Source organism: Cygnus olor, chromosome 5, assembly GCF_009769625.2.
Source record: "Cygnus olor isolate bCygOlo1 chromosome 5, bCygOlo1.pri.v2, whole genome shotgun sequence".
NCBI classification, from domain to species: Eukaryota; Metazoa; Chordata; class Aves; order Anseriformes; family Anatidae; genus Cygnus; species Cygnus olor.
Window position 1 is genome coordinate 17,573,100 of NC_049173.1, and position 15,307 is coordinate 17,588,406.

General features: G+C 36.1%; 1 protein-coding gene across 4 annotated transcripts in view; it reads left to right on the plus strand.

Moving 5' to 3' along the window:
* The window catches only part of TTC7B (tetratricopeptide repeat domain 7B), a 138,627-nt gene that overhangs the window by 70,160 nt on the left and 53,160 nt on the right, over window positions 1-15,307 (plus strand). For all 4 annotated transcript variants that reach the window (XM_040558699.1, XM_040558700.1, XM_040558701.1 and 1 more), the window contains 2 exons: window positions 457-529; window positions 1,912-2,072. In XM_040558699.1, the coding sequence (XP_040414633.1) occupies window positions 457-529; window positions 1,912-2,072 (234 nt within the window). The remainder of the gene's footprint in view (window positions 1-456; window positions 530-1,911; window positions 2,073-15,307) is intronic.

The window sequence follows — 15,307 nt, forward strand, 5'->3', positions numbered from 1 at the left end:
CTCATACAGATGACAACAGTCTTTTCTTTGAAGGCACATTGATGTGTTTTTTTTCTGTGTGTATATGTAAGAAATCTCTGCTTAATGAATGTTTATTAAAACTTAGTTACATATAGTTTTGTTTAGGAGTATATTTTAATTAAAGAATCATTTTGTATTGCTCATTTTAAAAGCTTATACTAAAATTACATAATTTGTTTCTCCAAAAAAATGATACTTTGGGTCATTTATATGACCCCAAATGCTTCCCTTTAAATCAAAGATGATTGAGAAGTACAGGAGAAGTCACTGTAATGAATACCAGGTATACAAAAATATCAGTATACATGTAGTGAAGAGATCTGAATATGTATACATGAATATATATGCATTTGTATGGGTGTATAACCTGTATTAACAGGAGAAAAAAAAATACTGTTGTTTTTGTTTTGTTTCTTTGTTTTTGTTTTTCTCTAGGGCTCACAGTTTGTCTCCAACAGATCATCTGGCAGCTTTTTACTTGGCACTGCAGCTTGCAATATCCAGACAGGTTAGTCCTGTTTTAGAAGTGCAACCTCACATTGCCATATGAACGTTAAAGCATGTATCTGTTGGTGGATGCAGATGACGATTTCTTCAATAAAATTGTGGTTTTCCTTGTACATATATGCATATATATGAAAAATATATGGATATATTCTCTCTGAACACCTTTGGTTTTATATACTTCTCCAGACTTCTGCAACAGTATTTGCAGTCCAAGGATCAGAAATAAGACATAAGACATTCAATTTATGTTTTTCATCATTAATGGTGCTTGGCAGAGAGTAACAAAGTCAATTTTTTACCCTGTTTTTACCTATTATGCGTGATCTCTGTTTATGGATTTTCAAGAGAGTGGGACTCTTGAATCTAGTCTTTAACAATCTAGACAGTGCTTAAGTCTTCAGTATCTGAGAAGATACATGCCTTTTCTGAATACTTTTAGAAGATTTGGTTATTGCGAACAAAATTACAAAATAAGACTATAATTGGAAAATCTTTTAAAGCTATGAAAAAGAACAGAGCTCAATCTAACTTGTACAGTTATTATAGAATTGTAGAATCATTTAGTTTGGAAAAGACCTCCAAAATCATAAAGTCCAACCGTTACCCTAGCATATATGTAATATATAATATAATATGCTATATATTATATAGTTATGTGTATTGAAGGTACAAATTCTACCATATATCAGATGAATTTGTATAATGCAGAGCTGCTTTGTATATGTCATGATAAGCCTTTTTCTGTGTCAAGTTTATTTTAGGAAGTTGTTTTGAGCCACGGTAGTTTACGTAATCTAAGTGACTACTTCTCATTGCTATTGAATAGCACAGATGGTGGATGAGGTCAGTTAGAGTGGAATGGATTGTCCCTTTAGCATCACTTAATATTTTTCAGTAGTAGACTATGACTGTATTTCTGAATTCCAAACTTCTATTACTCAATTAAATTTTCTGGTTTTAACACTTAGTGTACTTATTTTGATCAGACATACATGTAATGCAGGAGATCATGAAATTCCATGTGAAGAAAAGTTGCTGTGGCAGTCTAGCTGCATGTTTCAGTTAATGTATTACAATTAAAATATTTTCAAAATCATAGAGAAATACAACCAGTATTTGGAAAAAAAAATCTGTAAGTTAATATTTTAAAAGACTGAAGGGAACTGTTTTTTAAAACTTCCATCTTATTTTTCAGGGTTAATATATTATTTAATTTTTGCAGATCATTGTAGAACATCAAGTCTATTTTTATACTGATGAATAGTCTTCTACAGGAGTCTATCTTGGTGAACAGTGTGAAAACATTAAGTACATGTAATCAAGTAATAAGAAAGACTTCTAATAGTGGTGCTTTCTTTTTCTCCATTTTGTTTTTTTAATCAGATACCAGAAGCTTTGGGTTATGTTCGTCAGGCTCTACAGCTACAAGGAGATGATGCCAGCTCTCTTCATCTCCTTGCGCTCTTGCTATCAGCCCAGAAACACTATCATGATGCTTTGAATATCATTGATATGGCCTTGAGTGAATATCCAGAAAATTTTATGTGAGTGAATGTCATGTTTGCTTTCTGTGCTTTCTCTCATATTTTTCTTAGATTCTTATATCATACATTTTGAGAAATGATTGATTTGAAATTGGTCTATTTTTAAACTTTTTTTCAGTGTTGTTTCCTCCTGACATTTAATTCAAGTCTGATTTTTATTAAAGGCTTTTTAAATAGTGATTAAGTATTTGGTTTTGGAAGGGAGACTAGAGCTGGATAGCTGATCTTATTTTGTCTTTTTCCACATACTGCTTGTTTAGATGGTTTCTCCCTGTTATATGCTTTAAGAGTATTTTTCTGTCTTCTGTTTTTATGCAATGTTCTAAGAAGGGTAAACAGGACATTACTATTGGCTAGGGAAGATTGATCCCATCCTACAGATAACTCTGTGCATGTTGTATGGAATCTGAGTTCTTTTTAGGTGTTTCCACACATGCTTCATGATTTGAGAACTATCTAGCAGTTCTCCTAAACCTGTCTGTGCTTTCTTCAGATCTCTGATCGATCTCTGTCAGTAAATCCTGGTTTGAAAGGCAATAGAAGTATCAGCCATCTAATTTTTTTGGTTCATCTTCTGCCACTTAGTGGGAACATACACGGCAAAGAACATGCTGCTATATCTCTCAGAATAATTAATGATCTAGAAAAAGTATATCTGAAACTTCTCTCTGTTTTAATAGAAAAACAAAGGATCATTCGGTAAAATGTTTAAAATGACTTATGAGCATTAGAAAGATAGATAATTATGGGTTTTTCAAGTATGGTTCGTGTCCTTTCCATACTTGTTTGTATCTACGTTTTGTGGTTAAATGTATTGCCTGAATTGTTTTGATCTTTCTGAAGTTCTGGTATTTTTTAGTAAAGCATGTATATTAATGACATGAGTCATAATGGTGGTTCTACATTGTTAGTCCTGTTACATAACACAAACACCATGGTGATACAGCGTGCTACGTTAAAACCTGCTTGTGCAGATCAGGGAACTGGAGAGAAATATCTTGGCAGTAGGAATCTCCATCAGATGTACAACTGCTGAGTTCAAGGTGCATCTCTAGGCAGTCTTTTTAGAGTCTTCTCTTTGGTGCTGTCAAATTGGTGCTGGTTCCAGGGAAGTCGAGGATATGACTGAGATTTCTTATGTGTGCTCTGCAATTGATGCTGACAGCCAGCCAAACACATCTGGTCAATAAGATAAATTTGGATTGACTCCTTCATGTAGCTGGATTATTTTTGCAAGGATTTATCAGCAAAACCTCAAGTTTACAATCTGTTCTTGCACACAATATCTGGTGCTCTTGAAATAGTTGTCAGCATGTGTGTATGAGCATATAAAATGTGAAACACAAATGCTTACTGTATTGTTGATTCTATTTTTTATACTGCAGCTTCTTTAAAGAGTAGGATTTCATGGTACTTCCTAGCAGGCTGGGAAGAGATCCTTGTATGTTCCTCTAAGGCTTGCTAATTTTGGGATATACTGAAACATTTGATTATTTGTCTTTGGTATTTTATTGGCTTTTGTAAGCATTTCAAATATCATAATGTTTTGTCTTTTATCTTTCAGTTATGTCTGCAATCCCAGTAAGCTAAATAATACAAAGCTTTTCTTGGTATTCTCTTTATTTGTCAGAATCAATTACCTCACTTTTTTTTTTCTCTTTTTTTACAAAATTCGGTAGCTTTACAGTGTAATAGATCTCTGTACTTGGCAAATACTAAAGTAAAACATAGGGCATATGATTTAGTTTTCTTCCTATTTCTTTTATTGTTATTATCCACATACCTCTGCATGCTGTAAATGCATTGTTACAGTGAGTGCTGTCCTGGCCTATTCACAACTGTATGTTCTTTCTGTTTTGCTTTTCTTGGTGAAAAGAATCTAAGTTTTCAGAACTTTATTAACACTATATCTTTGTAAAATGCCAGAGGTTGCAAGGAAGTCGTAGAACACACTGTGAGTCATACTGAGAAATCGATGCTCTAAAGCATTCCTCTGTTGTAGTTAATTAGTAAATACCTGTCAGTTTTTAATCTTTTAAAAGTTGATACATTCCTAGAGTTGTTTCATGTTCAGTGTTTGAAGTGCACTGTAAGCATACCATCATACACTGAATTATAGTTAACTTTTCTGTGCTATAGAGTTAGAAAGTTGCTAAACAAATGGAGTTGATTAGATAATGATTTTGCTCCATGTATCCCTAGGTCACTATGTAGAAAGATTTCTCAGAGCTAAAGACCTCTGCCCCATCATAATGTAAAGTAGTGGAAAAAATGAACAAAAGTCACACTGTGCTGTTAATGGCATGATATAACTTTATTTTTCAATGGAGAGTTGATTGTTCTTCCTTTGCCCATTATATTGTCAGCATAAACATGCAATCTGAGAACTTAAAAAATATGGGGACACACTATTGGAAAAAAAATGTAATATACCTGTAAAAGTGAAAAAGGTATGTATTAATGTTTTCCAGAAATAATCAAAATGCACGATTTTGATCTCATTCCGGTCAAATGGCATTTGAACTCATCAAAAGTTACACCGTTTTTCCCCTATTTCATTAGACAATTTGTCCCTGTAGTATAAATGTGCAGTTCAGTTCCTCTTCATCTTGACAGATTTTAAACCCACAGATGATGAAGCACGAAGTCCTAACCATCAAACTATATGGTAGACTGTGTTCTCACTATATGGAGAGATGTTCCTCTTAAAGAACCAAGGACACGCTGCCTTGAAAACAAGGAGAGTAGGCAGGGAGGAGCCGCAATATATCCTAAAGTGCTAGAGTAGTTAACTGTAAGGGTGTATTCAGGTGAGTTCTTTGCTGCTTGGGTTTGCCTTGAATTTTATTTATTTTAATCCAATGATTGCCTACTCTGAGTGTATAAGCAGTCCCAGAGGTGTGCATTACTGTCTGAAGGTGTATTCAAGATGATGCAAGCTTGGGCTTGTTTTTGTTGCATTGATTCCTGGGGATACTTTTCTTCTCTTAGTTTATTTCCACCAACACCAGCTACAGAGCTCTACTTGTGATAAGTGCATCTTTGCAGTGAAACCAATAGCATATACAATTCTCAGAGATCATTTCATTATCAAGACCCAAGATAACTGCTATGCTCAGTTATTTCAAGGCAGTGCCTAAATATGCAGGATTCCAGTCATAAATTGGCTATAGTCGTGTTTTATGGCTAAAGTGTTGAGTTAAACTGTCTTGTACAGTGTTGACAGCTGACAGAGAAAAGCCAAAATGCTTTGGACACTTGGTGATAAGCACTTGTCAAATAGACAAGTGGAGAATAGTTTTTGGGAAGAGAGCATTTTGAAAGTAAATCAAATCCTTCAGCTGTTAAGAGCTTTCTGCCTTTTTATAGGGTTTTGAAAACTTTTCTTGGGAATATTTGTATTGTCTTGTTTTTGAACAAATGTCAGTGAACAGATCTGCTTTTGTTTAATGCTTTTAGGGTTGGGGAGAAGATTGAGAAATAAGTAAGCGTTGGTTCATGTTGGGCTTGTATATCTTGTGCAATATATATAACATAGTTACATGTGCTATGTTAAGGAGCCTTATTTACCAACTCCTTTCCATGACCCTTCCCTGTTCTTTTACCTACTTGTGATGAGGAGCCTATATCTTAGTGTTTTTTTGAATAGTATAAAATCTTGAAATAACACTTTTGTCTGCCCTACTTCATAGTTAGCCAAAAGAGACAGTTATGTTTCTTAATGAAATATTTTTGATACTGTTTTCTTCATCATAGCTTTTCAAGAGTTCTCTGTCATTATTTCAAGTGTTGGGGCAGTTAAAGACAAGTATAGTGCCTGAAATTAGCATAACTAGGCAAAATATATAATGAATATTAATAGCTAATTGTATGCTGAAAATTGAGAACTGCAATGGATAGCAGCTGACAAGCTTTTGAAGTAGGAGAAGCAGGGAACAGCAGATGGGTTATTTGAGGAGTGTAAGCATGTTATTTTAATGTTAAGTACACTCAAAAAGGAAAGACATATGGTAGCAGGTTCGAAGACAACTGAAGACCGAGTTCACAGTTTAAACATTTACATTTGTTGAAGTGTGATGGATTTTTTTTTCTTCCAAGAATCTTTAACAGAAGCATCAGGTCTATGTATCACTACTGAAAATTATTAGAATCTTTTCCTTCATGTCCTTCAAGGATTTCTTCTGAGCTACGGTAGATTTCCCAGAATCACATAGCCTATTAACCTTCCCTTCAGATTGTTGACTAACAAACTCATTTCTTGTCCAGGTAGGCATAACAGAAGAGCTGTTGGTACATGCAGTGCATGATGGTACGTGCATTGCTGTTCTGTGGGACAGGCGTGTATTTATCAACTAGAGGGAAGAGATTACACCATTCTGTTTTCCCAAAGTTGGGGAATAGTTGCACTGTTATGTGTGGCGTTGGATGAGTTTGCACTTTTTTTCTTGATAAAGAGAACACTGGGAATTCTTTGAGAAAAGGGCAGTAATATATGATTAGACAAGAAGTAGTGGTCTACAGGCCTTGCCAAAGTCATGTCTGTGAAAAGGTCGGTGTATACACCCTTGTCAACTTCTGACAATAAGCTTTTTCAAATCCGTTTCATTTTTGTCTTGTCTGTCTTGGGAGTGAATGGGTTCGTTCTCAGGAATATTTGTGTAAGCCCTGAACTTACTCATCAACAGAATAGGACAGTTCAGTTGAAAGAGACCTTCAAAGATCATCTGGTCCAACTGCCTGACCACTTCAGGGCCAACCAAAAGCTCAAGCACATTATTGAGGGCAATGTCCAGATGCCTCTTGAGCCCTGACAGGCACGGGGCACCAACCACCTCTCTAAGAATCCTGTTCCAGTGTCTGACCACCCTCACAGTAAAGGCATTTTCCCTAATGCCCAGTCTGACCCTCCCCTGCCGCAGCTCTGTGCCGTTCCCTGCCGCCCTACCATCGGGTGCTGGGAGCAGAGAGCGGCGCCTCCCTCTGCGCTTCCCCTCCTCAGGGAGCTGCAGGGAGCAACGAGGACGCCTCTGAGCCTCCTCTTCTCCAGACCGGACAGCCCGAGTGTTCTCAGCCACTCCTCACAGGACACATCTTACCAGGTTTTTTGCCTTCCTCTGGATGCTTTCAAGAACCTTAACATCCTTTTTGTATTGCCAAGCCCAGAAATGCACACAGTATTTCAGGTGAGGCTGCACCAATGCTAATTATAGTGGGAGTGTCACCTCTCTTACTGAAAGACAGTGTCAGTTGCTTATGATTTTTCTTTTTCTGCTAGGCCCATCTTTTTTTTTTCTTTTACATTAGTTGTTATGATGTGCTTTTACAGAATGGTCCGTTAAACAGGACATTGTTGATAGGTAGATATTACTTTATGTAACAAATTGGTCACTGGCCTCAGGGTATTATCCCTGACTGTTATATTTGCTAGGCATTGCTAGGCTGCAGATACTTCTCTGGAACTTGATTGAAGGAGTCCCAGTTTGGGCCATGAGCTGGCTGCCACAGTTTTCAAGTATAACTAATTTGTTCTGGCTTCAGTCAGAAACTATCTTCATTATAGTTTACAGATTTACATTTTCTTAGGGACATTGAGTTCATAAGATGGCATACACCATGTATAAATACACCTCCACCAAAAGTAATGGGACTGACTACTTTTTTTGTCTGCAAAGAAACAATGCTACCGCTCTGTGAATAAATATATAGGAAATCCTATTTTAAAGGTTGCAGTGGAGGCCATCCAATACACAGTAAAGATACCTATTCATGGTTTCCAGAAGATTCGGTTATTTTGGGATTTGAGGGCTGTTTTTGTTGTAGCTTTTGCCTGTTTGAGAGTTGGGCTTCTAATAGCCATCTGAACTGTCTGTTTTTATTTCATCTGTGTTCCTATGTATATGGGCCTCCCAGTACTGGGGATTTGTCCAACCAAAGTTGGAAGAGATTACCCTTCTGCTTCTGCTTTATTTAGGCACTAGAGAAATCTGTCACTTTTTCTGAATCTTTTGGATCGGGTTTCACACCTTCTAGTATTATTGGTGATTGATTTGAGAAATGCTTTAGGAGATTTTTTTATTATTGTTAAATTGGATGCATTTCAAATGTTTTAACAAAGATTAGACTTGGTTTCTTGATCTCCTGTTGCCAGTGTTGGTGATCTAGTGATGCAGTTCATTAGATTTTCTAAAGGAACTGGACTGATAGAAGCAGCTGAAAAAACAATTGAAGTAACACATTGCAGATAGTTGTACTTGGTAACCTCCTCTGATTATTTGTTTTGTTAGCTTGCAAATGTGACTTGGGTAATGGAGACTAATTCTCAATTGTTGACACTTAAAACAAAAATTAGGAACTGATGTGATTAATTGGGGAAGAGGAAACTGGCTTCAGGATAAGGAGAGAAAATTTGATTGGGTAGCAATATCACAGAAATTCAAAAGAAATGACCAGGAAATAAGATTAATTTGTTCAGTTTATATTTACATCTTTCCTGATAAAACTTTCCTGAAAACTCAAAGTAGAATGACTGTGCAAGGATATACTTTGCAGTTGCAGCAGACACCTCTCTGAAATTCTTTACTTACTTAAATTATCATGATGATTGAAGTGAGGCATGTAAAATCATTTAATGTAAATCATTTATTAAATATGCTTCTCTTCTTTTGTTTTGATGATCATATAGTTATTTCAGAATTGACTATTATGAAGTTGTTGGTTTTACACAGCAAGCATTAAAAGGGCATCTGTCAAAACCAAATACTCAAATTAATAGAATTTAAAAGCACAAGGATCAATTTTTAAATGGCCTGGCCTCCTATATATCAAGCTGCTAAATTTGCTTTGGTTTTCTCTAATAATAGAGGTTTAGCTCAGCCATACCTTCCAGAGGACATCTGATTTTGATATGGACTCATCAGAAGCTGGAGATACCACTGCAGCATGTGGTAGTTTGTTTCTATTTGGCACTCTTCATTAAAACTGAATTTTTGTTCTTAATTTGGGCTGTTCCTTTATTTGCTTCCAGACATTAGTTTTTGCATATTCTTTACTAAGCAATGTGTAGTACTAGTGCCTTCGTACTCTGGTGGTAGCTACTATAATCAAGTCACCTCTAAATGTCCTTTCTGTTGAGAATGTCACTGTGTTTCCTGATAGCAGGGCACATTCTGTAACCTTTTCGTTATGTGTTGCACGTCAGTACTGCAGCCAGCGTTTTCATCATATGTAAACAGGAGCTGCACAAAATACTTCCATATTGCTCCCTTCTCTGGAGATATTCAAGGCCCGTCTGGACGCCTACCTGGGCAGCCTGCTCTAAGCAACCTGCTTTGGCAGTGGGGTTGGACCTGATGATCTCTCAAGGTCCCTTCCAACCCCTACAGTTCTGTGACTGTGATTATCATTGCTTTCTACAAAGAACTTTCTGCATCTTGTCAGTTGGAAAAGATTGTGTTAGTTATTTTGAGCATAATTGCTTCATTGGGAGTTTATGTCCAATTACCTGTTTGCTAGCATTATTTGCTTCTCAGTCACTTATTTCTATGATGCGTTTCCACTTTAGAGTGCAAAGGCTGTATTTATTCTTGCAACTATATGCTCTTTTTAAAAAGAAATCCAGCTTGAGAGCTGTTAAGCTGTGCTACTGAAGAAATTGACTGGAAAGTTTTCTACTGCGCTGTTACAAGGATCTTTGCATTAGGAGAGTATATTACACATAAATTAGAGTCCCATTGGATACAAGTGAAATTCCTGAATGAAGGGTCTTACAACAGTCGACCTTATCTTCTCCTTTTAAAAGAAGCTACAAAATCACAGACTAATCTGTTGTCAAATTCTGGATTGTGAATGAAGTTAACACTGTGAACTTCAGGATTTTCTTTTAATTTTAACCTTTTTATTCTAAACCATTTATTCATGAGTAATTACAAGGCTGTCAGAAGAACACTGGCTGACAGCAGTTTCAATTTCTCTTAGTATATGCTAAGGTTTGGCTTCTTTAATGATACCTATAATTTACATCAGAAGTCTTTCCCATCTATCTAATTGTTGAGTGCAAGAAGTGACTTGCTAAAACTTTAGGAAAGGTGAATAGATTTCTATTCTCCCAAATCATAAATATTAAATAATATGTGTTCAAAATAAATTTTATACGCACTTTGTACTGATTTCCCACCTTAATTACTGTGGCATCTGTCAGTTAATCTGATTTAATTTATACAATCTGTTGACACTGGTGGCTTTGTTACAGAAATGCGCTGTGATTATATGAAGTGTGTGTGTAAACATAAGCTTACATCAACATAATTATCTTTTTGCTTAAGTTCAGATCATTTAGAAAAAGTCTGTATCAAAAAAATTGTTCACTTTCAGACTTTGATATCATTCTGTAGTGATCTCCATTGCCCTTTCTGTGATTTTGTTCTTATTTATTTTATATAGGATCACAGTCTACCATTTCAGAAGTCATACATTTAGACTTGGTGAGGTTTGTGTATGTGTGTGTGTTTTTAATGTAGTGTCTAGGTTTAAAAACAGAACACCTTCTCTTGAATTTTCCTAGCATTCTAGGATTTGAAGTTGTGGGGTATGTCAAATGGGCACTTAAATGTGAAACCAAAATGAAATATTATGTGTCTCTATGCAGAACTGGTATGTGTTGTCTTTCTTTTGTGCACTAATAAGTAACAGGCTATCAGTGTTAATTATATAAAGTTTATTATATTTAAGCTACTGTAGAAATTAATATGGTTGTCAGCGAGATGACTGTTTTTTGAGGCTTTCTATGTGAATTTGTTGGTTGCTATTATTTTTATGGGGCTGCTAGTATTTTAATTACTTTCCTACCACCTCTTAATGGTTGTTTATGATGTAAAAATACTGTTAGCTGAAGTTAGAAATGCAACTATTGTACTACTTTAAAAGGTTCTCTTATAGTATATAAAGTGTACTCAATATTTGCAGAACATAACACAAAGGTAGTTGCGTTTTTAATCCTGTATTGTAAACACGTGGATTGGATCCATCCTTTCAAATTTTAGCTTCTTCAAGTGGGTTAGCTGTTCGCTCTTGTGTATGTTGTGCTGAGTATGCTTGGCCTGACCTCATTGCATACAGAAGAGTCCTTAAAGGGTTCCCAGCAAGGCTTCTGGTGTGTTACGCTCTAAGGCTAATATTTTTCAAAGCACATACCTTCAGTGATGGGCACAGCTCTTCCTTATGTTCTTCAAGCCCTGAAATGCATAGATAATCTATATAAGAAGAAAATAATAACGAAGTTACTCCCAGTCCTAATGGAAAATACAGCAGTCTGTTCATTTTTGGTCAGGATATGGGGATATGGACCCTTAAGAAGAAGAAATCTAGTGGAATTAAAAGTGTGCAGCAGAAAGTTTCTTAGTCTGAGGAACTTTAGGGAGATTCATGATTACTGCTGTGATTGAGTGATACTGCTCTAATAGGCAGATCAGGTGGAAGAACACACGTTGTGTTGCCAAGATTTAAAGAAAGAAATGTGGAATGAAAGGTACGTCTCTTCTTTATGGTAGTGTGTGGACTATAGATTTCCAGCGTTGGCCCATCCAAACTGGTATGCTCATATGGTGCACAGCAACATGCAAAAATGGCTTGCTTGATTCCAAAAGCAAAGCAGCTGGCTTGGAAATGATAGCTGAGGTAAGTAATACCTGTTCATTGAAAGAACTAAGGCTTCTCTGTGCTAATAGCGTTACTTGTCACAGAGCAGAGATCAGTCTTCACTATAAATTTTTAATTCATTCTAGAGGGTAGAAATACCCGTAATGACTTATGCCAGTATTTGACATACTGACTTGTCTTAATTGCCCGACATTATTGTAGCATCTGGATGTTTTATTTCAAAAGCGATACAGACTGGCTGAGAAGAAAGAGTCATAATTAAGACAGCAATTTTATTTTGCAGATTCACATGTTCTTGACTACGCTTCAAATGACACTGGTTGGTTGTCAGGGAAAGCTTCAGATTGTTTTAGAAGGTTAGCTTATATTGATTGGGAAATAGAGCATTAGTGAGAACCTCGGAAGTCACAAGGATTCTTTATTACAGCTATCCTGTTCTATAAAGCTTTTCTTGAAGTCATTGGGTATATTTTAAGAACAGTTAGGTTATTTGCTCCACCTCTTCTGCAGTCTATCCAAAACAAACCGAAGAAGCAGTCTGTTGTACAATTTCATTGATAATGTTCAGAGACCCCATTTCCATCCTGGATGTTTTAGTAGTCTGTATGGCCTTTATGTGTACTAGGCTTTGTGAAAACATTGTCCTCTGGTTAAATTGTTATTTTCCCTTCATCTGTATTTGTAGATAGAGATTGTCTCTCTTTTTGGCTTCTGTTTTGGTAGGCTGACTAAATGAAGTACTTTTCATAATCTGTAGTCTCCAGTCAGCTGATCACCCTCACAACCTTGCTCTGCAGCTGCTCCAATTTAAAATTTTTCATCTGTGTGCGTGCAACTCTTATAATGAGGATTATGTATAGCATTCCAGATGTGTTCTCATGAGGCTATTGTACAATGGCAGTTTCCTTCTCTTTCTGCTTCAAGTAGTGCTTTCCAGAATGACATCTGCCCTCTTGACAGCTGCCTCACGTTGATGAACTTGGCCGTTGGGCAGCTCTGGTTTGGAATAACTGTTACCCAGATTGTTTGGTACAATCTCTCTTTGTTATAATTTCACTGTGACACATTTTCCTGTAACAATGTTATCTAATTCATCTTCCTTTTATTTTGGATGTTATTTTTGTATTTTTTGTATGTTTTTAAAACTGTTGATATTGGCCTGTGTCTTCTCTCTTGAAAGACCACTGACAGTATAGTTGCTGTTCTCCAGTCATTACAGATGTGATATTTTTTTTAATATTTTCACTGCCAGCAATCTTCTGTGTGAGTCTTTCCACAGTTCTGAGATAGGGACTATTTTTGACTGCATTAACTGTATTCGCTATTAGAGTGTTCCTGTCCTCCATGTTTCTTTGTTTTCATATCTGAGACAACATAGATAAGGATTAGGGTAGTGGTGGTGGTGGGGGTTCATTCATGATTTTTTTCCTCCTAATTAAGGACAAAAAGAGTCCTTAAAGACTAATTTTTTATTTAATATCCTTTTCAGGGTCTAGTTTAGCTTTACTTTTTAATATGTACCAAAGATGCAGCTTTCTGTACTGATCTTTCTTTCTCTTCTTTTGTCCTGTCTCCCACTGTTCTTGGTAGGATCTCTGCACATTGCTGGTATCTTACTTGCCCAATGTTATTGTTGATTGGCTTGTCAAACATCGAGTTTTACCTCCTTCAACTTTAGATACAGTTCCTGAAAAATTTTATCTTTCTGTTAAAGGGCAGACTTCTTTGTATCTCAAATGTGAAGTTTATCACACTATTCCTGTTGAAATTCAAAGGCCTAGTTATAAACCCATTTGTGATTTTTCACTTTTTATTTAAACAAAAATCCAGCAGTTTATGGATTAGGTTACAAGCAGCTGTTTTATAATGTCCTTGTTAGTTAGGGACAACAGTCTAAAACATAATGGAGTCATTTGCCGCCCCAGTAACTATTTCATAAATGTATCAGCTATTAGCTCCAAGAATAACTGAATAACTAAGACCTTCCACTTAAGAGTTTGATTTGTTCTCCATTTTGTATGGATAATTAGTCTCCTAGAAAGATGCGATTCCACCCCCCCCTTTTTTTTCTCTCCAATGTCAAAGATCTGTATCCTTATGAAATACTGATGGTCCAACAAATGCCTTGCTAGTCTAGTTTCTTTAACAGAACCTGTTTTACCTACTTTCCTTCCCCAAAGGGTTTGACCCAAACAGATTGCTGTTCTTATCTGTTATATTTATTCCAGTTTCACACATCGCTGACAGGTATTGTTGCACATTTCATTTCTATTTTGCCTATTCCTCACTACTTGCACTCTTAGTCATGGGTGCTGTTCCACCATGCTGTGGTTTCTGTGTCATGTTTTGTGCTGCACTGTGCGCCAGTAATGTAAACATCAGATACTTAAAAACAGAACTAGATGACTTCATACTCTTATAAAACGTACAGCTTGATTTTCATCATCCTATCTCTGTTTTAACAACATATTAAAAATGAATATGAAAATTATTAGGACTGTCGTTTTTTAAGCTTATAACTCTGTGTCAGTAATGCAGGCAGTGTTCCAGAAGAATGATTTCCACAAATGCTTTAAGTTGTCCTTACAAAAAAATCCTTTTTCAGATGATGTACCCCTCACAGCTTTGTAAACCTTCCTGATACTCCTTGTCCCTGAGCTGCTTGTTTATCTTGTTACTGACTCATACCTCCAGTAATGTTTCAGAGGAACTTGGAAGAATTAAGTTAGAGAGACCTGTTTATCATGTGGTGTGCCTTCTGCTTTTCCAAACCAAATGACTCTATGATTCTTTCTTCCCTTCCTTCCCCCGTTTGTTAAGTAAATGTTTAGTTAGCAGCTTTTCACTTTTCTATTAACATCCCATTTGACTTTTCTGAAATCTCTTAGTTATTCTGTGATTTATAGTCAAAATATTTCTTAGACTGACAGAAACTGCTCTCTGTGGCTTTACAGGTGCAACCTTTTCTATTCAAAAGATTATTTTTGCTTTAGTCTGTGGATGATACCACACCAGTGTACTTTTTGTATACTTTTTTTTTTGGCATTAGATACAATTTTCTAGCCTTTATTAGAATTATGCATATCTTCCCATCATACTTGCAGTTTACTGTTTCTGTTTTGGGAAACCTGCAGTCATCCAGGCCCCCCTACTGCTATAATGCATAAGAAACAGAGATGATGTTGTTGCATGTGTTCCAGTTGCATAAAAAACATAGAATTCTGATGTGCTGCTTTAATTCTTGCATATATATTTCTCTTCTGCTATCTTTCCCTTGAATCCTGCACTAGTAGTCCAAGTCCTTAAACTTTTCTTGCACAGACTCTTGCTATTTTTTACATGTGTATTTAAGTAATTTCTTAATAATCAAATCCTTTCCCATTCTGTCTCCCACTACATTTTTCTTTTAGCTCCTGCATACTGAATCTTAGTGGTTTGCTGACGCCCTGCCTTCTCTCTACTACAGTATTTCTGGAAGTCTTAAATGCTTGAAGGCTGTTAGTGTTATGTTATACAGTTTACAGATAGAGTGAACCAAGGCATGTATTACAATTCACTTGTTTCTAAAATGACTTGTAAAT